Consider the following 4,642-nt stretch of genomic DNA (forward strand, 5'->3'; position numbering starts at 1 on the left):
CACACCTGTTGCTAGACCTGCACCTGGGGGTGGGAAGAGAAAGAAAAACAAGAAGCGCCGGGTCAAACAAAACCAGACCTCACCTGTGCCACTTGTCTCCGACTTGGAAGGGTCATCGCCTTCACCAGTTCGCTACTGCAAACCGGCTACTACAGAGTCCACACTGGGTTCACCGCCAGTGGAGCAGTCTGAGGAGTTGGAGGAAGAGTTGAATACCTGGACTTGTTCAGCCAAGTGCTAGCAGTTTGGGGACTATCTCGTCCTGGCTGCTTCCGTCGAGGTTTTTGGACTACGCTACCGCTGAGGTGTCCTCCCGATTCTCTACGACGTTTCGTACCCCCTTGGCTAGGGAGCCTGCGCTCTGTAAGTTGGCTTTCCCTCGAGTTTAGGTGCTTGGGCTTTTGAGTGTTTCGTTTGTTTGGAATGCAGACAGGTGCTGGGGTGGTCAGCGGGGTGTCCCAGGATCATTGAGTGAGGGTGCTCAGGTGGGTTTCTATTGTAGAGGAGGTTATTGCGAGGTTACATTCAGGTGGCCATAGTGGAATTTTTGAATTTTGTATGGGTAACTTGGCTGGTGGGTAGGCTGGGCTGAGCAGGATTTTATTTACCATTGATAGTTTTGTACTTAGTGTTCGTGTTAAGGGCATGGCGTGGGCATGTTTGAGGTACGGGGCTGGAAGTTTAGTTAGTTCGTCGTTAGTGGTATCCAGGATACGACAACCTGGGGGCTCTGCCCTGGGACTCATCGTATGCCAGTGTTGGCGGTACGAGTTTAAATGAAATTAGATTGAATTCTAAGTACTTTTCCTACTTATTATTTTAACGAATATAAAACACCTTTACTATCTTTATCTTTATTGCAACACTATCGTTACGCCCAGGAAAGTTCTTTACAAAGAAGAGTTAGAGAAAGCTGATGATAGGTGTTCCTGGTAGAAGACAAAGGTCTTGTACTATTGGTAACATAGGCAGAGGCCTCATGCTATCGTAAGACTAAGGAAAGAAACAGAAGAAGAAAAGAAGTATCGTTCCCTATCGCCAAGAACTAACTATCCAATGAGGGATCGTTATAATATTTTTTTCCTATTATTCATCAAATAATTTCCTTTAGTATACAACTTGAAGATATTCTTTTTCAGCAAGATAAGCTCCTGTTCACAAGGCATATAGTGTTATGGATTGGTTGGAGAGAAATAGTATTGAGGTTGTGGACCACTCCCCTTATTCCCCTGATTTAAATCCTATTGAGCATGTATGGGTTGAGCTTAAAACGCGATTGCACTAGCAGTATCCAAGGATTGCAGATACACCAGGAGGAAAAGAGGCTGTTAGAAGAAGACTTGCACATATATTACCATTGGTTTGGGAGACAATTCCTGAAGAGTTTTGTGAGAAGTTGTGGAAATCAATGTCTGATAGGGTGGCTGCAATTTTAGAATCAAGGGGAGGTTATACAAAATATTAGCTAGTTTAATTTATGGCAGGTCAATTGACCGTTGAATGTTGAGAGGTGTCAGTCGTTGTTGATCTTGAACTTAAGCTTCCTTGCATGCATGCCCATTGACAACTCCACCGGCACTGCCCCACCATATGGCGCAACCGCAATTAAACGTTGTCTCAGATCACAAACACTTCTCTTGAGTGATTGTAGTATGTTCTTTGTGATTTTTTAGGCCAAGAATTCTCAGAAAATTGTTAGAAAAAATTTGAAAAAATATTAGCAGATCTCAAGTAGTTCTGGCTTTTTTATAAGATTTTTTTACAATATTTTTGGATTGTTTGAGGGGTAAAAAGACTGGGGAACTCTGTGCTAAAGTGAATATTTTGTTGATTGTTGCAATGTGAAACCTTGTGATGGTATGTTTTTGCCAAGAATGGTATTATAAAGGTACCCCCCTTTTTTCCATGGTATTTGAAAGGTTTTCTCGTTAGGAAAGTAACCTCCTTAGTCAGAGGATATCCTCTTTGCTAATTAGAGGAGCTCTTTGCCGGTAGGATAGAACATATGTATAAAGCCTGCGTCCATGAGTTGAAAGAGGGAAGAAAAGGTAAAATATCATGCAACGAGCACATCTAAATATATCGATAAAGGCAATCATCACAAGTATCCTTCTAGTAGCCCAGCTGCTTCTGGATATTTTTGCAATCCATTTTTATTCTCCATTTGTTTCCTGTCACTTTTTAGATCTTCTGTATTATCTGATCTCAATTTTCTGTTCTCTTCTCTCCTTTATCCTTTCCTCTTTTTCCCTTGATCAATCACAAAGATCCCCTCCGCTCTTTATACACTCCCATGGGGTGACCCTCATGCCTCACTGGAAACCTTAAGGGTTTCGCGACAACACTTGTCTATACAATTGCCACATCCCTTTTTTATGGTACCAACACTTTCAACCCGCGCAACGGCCTTTTTCAACACACCCTCCCATCACATATGTAAGAAAACTCAACAGAAAAACAAAGAGCCCCGAGTCCAGCATCGCAATCATAAAAGCTCGTGACAACTCATGAAGGGAATGGTATCTAAGATCGTGATGGTGGGCCAATGGGTATATCCGCGGGAGAAAAACCTGACATGCGAAAACTTTTGATGGAAAAACGCCGGATCACAACGATAATAAATAGCGGGAAAGAAAAACTGACGTCTAATGGGCGGTGTAGGAGTGGATGGGATGATGGGAAAGAGAAACGAACTTTTAATCCTTCTACCGCGGAAGATAAGGAAGCGCGAGGCAGACAATCATAAGTCGAGCAAACAGAGAAAACGAGACCAACGAAGCTGTTGAAAGCGGTTGGTGCTGCCCGTTCCGTGGAAGAAAACGTGTACAAAGAAAGGGTATTCTATAATGGACTTCGCCGAAGGAATTAATGGAAATTCCAGTCGTTCCCCATGGATATCCATCCACCAAGCCAGAACCTAAGCATGGATCTCCTCTGACATCCCTCCTCCGTCCTTCATTTCCCCAAAGGCCTTCGACGACATCTCCAGCACCGCCTCAAACCCCACCCTTCCTTTTAGCGCATTTTGTCCAAACCTCTCAACCGACCAATCCTCAATTGCCGCGCAAATCTTTGAGAAAGCACCATACGCCGTGATTTGTGCATCCTGTTGGAAACGAGTATTGGTCCCCGGGCTCGAAGGGTCTGGAGAGTAGACTACCGTCTCTTGAACAGAAATTATATTTGAGCCCGTGAGGTTCATAGAGCGGAGGGTTACGGTTTGTAGCTGAGGGTCGACTTCAGACACTTCTCTAACATAGGATTCTTCGGTGCCGCCGACGATTTTCATTAGCCAGCGGGGGGCATTTTGTTTACAGGTAATTAAGCGTTCAGTGCGGAGCTAATGGCGTTATGTTAGCTGGGGATCTAGTAATTCTTGGATAATCTTAGTTTACTCACGATTCCGGTGTTGGGATCAACACTACGGTTCAGAGTGTCGACGGCAACGACATGTGTGCTATGGGTGTTCCAGGAACCATATTTCCTCCAGTTCGCAATGGAGACGTTGGCCCACGGGTATTCAAAGATGCATGATGACTCAAAGACCTTCATATCCTGAGGTGGTTCTGTTTGTCTTATTCTATGATACGAAGGGAGGTGGAGTTCTGTGGATCATATGAGAAGGGTAGGAACAGAAAATGAAAGGAAAATAGTAAACGCAGAGGAGAGGGATATGACGAGTCTGTGTATTGATAAATAAGGAGGGAAAAGAAAGAAGTTGTGGAGATTTTAAGGAATAGTCGACAAGTTGAAGGACCGCGGTTTACGAGGCGCATCTAGAATTGGGGAAGAGAATACGGAAGTTTTCGACGAGGTGGTGGTGGCGTGCCGTGAATTCTTCAAACCCCGTGCCCGACTCAGCCCCGGGGGATGGATACCGTGAGACCGAAAAGGAAAGGGCCACTCGTGCCAAGTTTTTCAGCAAGGGCCGTGCGACCCCAAAAAGTTCGCTGGCTCACCTTTCTTGGCGGCACTTATCCCGAGTGCCTGACCGCTTAACATCAGTTTACATCTCAATTTAAGATTGTGACTCCGTTCAATGTTGTGGCTTAATTTTGTAGTTCAAGTTAGGATTGTGGCCTTATGAAATTAAAGTAGTAGATTTTTTAGTAATTTTATTAAACATTGATTTTCCTTTAATTTAGAAAAAAGTAGCTTTTTTTTCTTTTTTTTTTCTTTTTTGTTTCTATTACCTTGTTTTTATTAGTGTTCCAATAGTACAGTAAGATACGTGGATCTATTCAGGATTAGCTACCCAATATTGACCTAAAAGCTTTCCTCCTACTCAGGTCCTATAATGTCAGGAGAAAACCTTTAAAGCAAAAGCAAGTGAGTGTAAAAAACTCCTCTATATAGCTAGCTAGTTTATAGTAACTACCACCAACCTACCACATTCAAGCTATCAAAATAAACAAAATTCTCTACTATAACACTAACAGAACTCTAAAGACAATGGAAATAAGCCTTAAAATATTTGAAATACTATAAACCTCAAATCCATTCTATTGAGATAAGTTTTCTAGTACAAGTAGTTGGAACGTCTTGTTATTGGTCATGTGACTTACATTAAGTCTTAAAAATAATGAGTAGTATACACAAAGTAATCTAAACAGATAAGGAGAAATTCAGATAAGAAGTATAC

General features: G+C 42.6%; 1 protein-coding gene; it reads right to left on the reverse strand.

The window, feature by feature from the left end:
• Positions 1-2,146: 2,146 nt before the first annotated feature.
• On the reverse strand, positions 2,147-3,748 carry GSTUM_00003879001 (uncharacterized protein). XM_002835072.2 has 2 exons: positions 3,400-3,748; positions 2,147-3,340 (listed from the first exon to the last, which is right to left on the reverse strand). Exons 1-2 carry the CDS (start codon positions 3,550-3,552, stop codon positions 2,918-2,920), a joined length of 576 nt encoding a protein of 191 aa, XP_002835118.1. The 5' UTR covers positions 3,553-3,748; the 3' UTR covers positions 2,147-2,917.
• Positions 3,749-4,642: the final 894 nt, after the last annotated feature.

This window comes from Tuber melanosporum (genome assembly GCF_000151645.1).
Source record: "Tuber melanosporum whole genome shotgun sequence assembly, scaffold_1, strain Mel28".
NCBI classification, from domain to species: Eukaryota; Fungi; Ascomycota; class Pezizomycetes; order Pezizales; family Tuberaceae; genus Tuber; species Tuber melanosporum.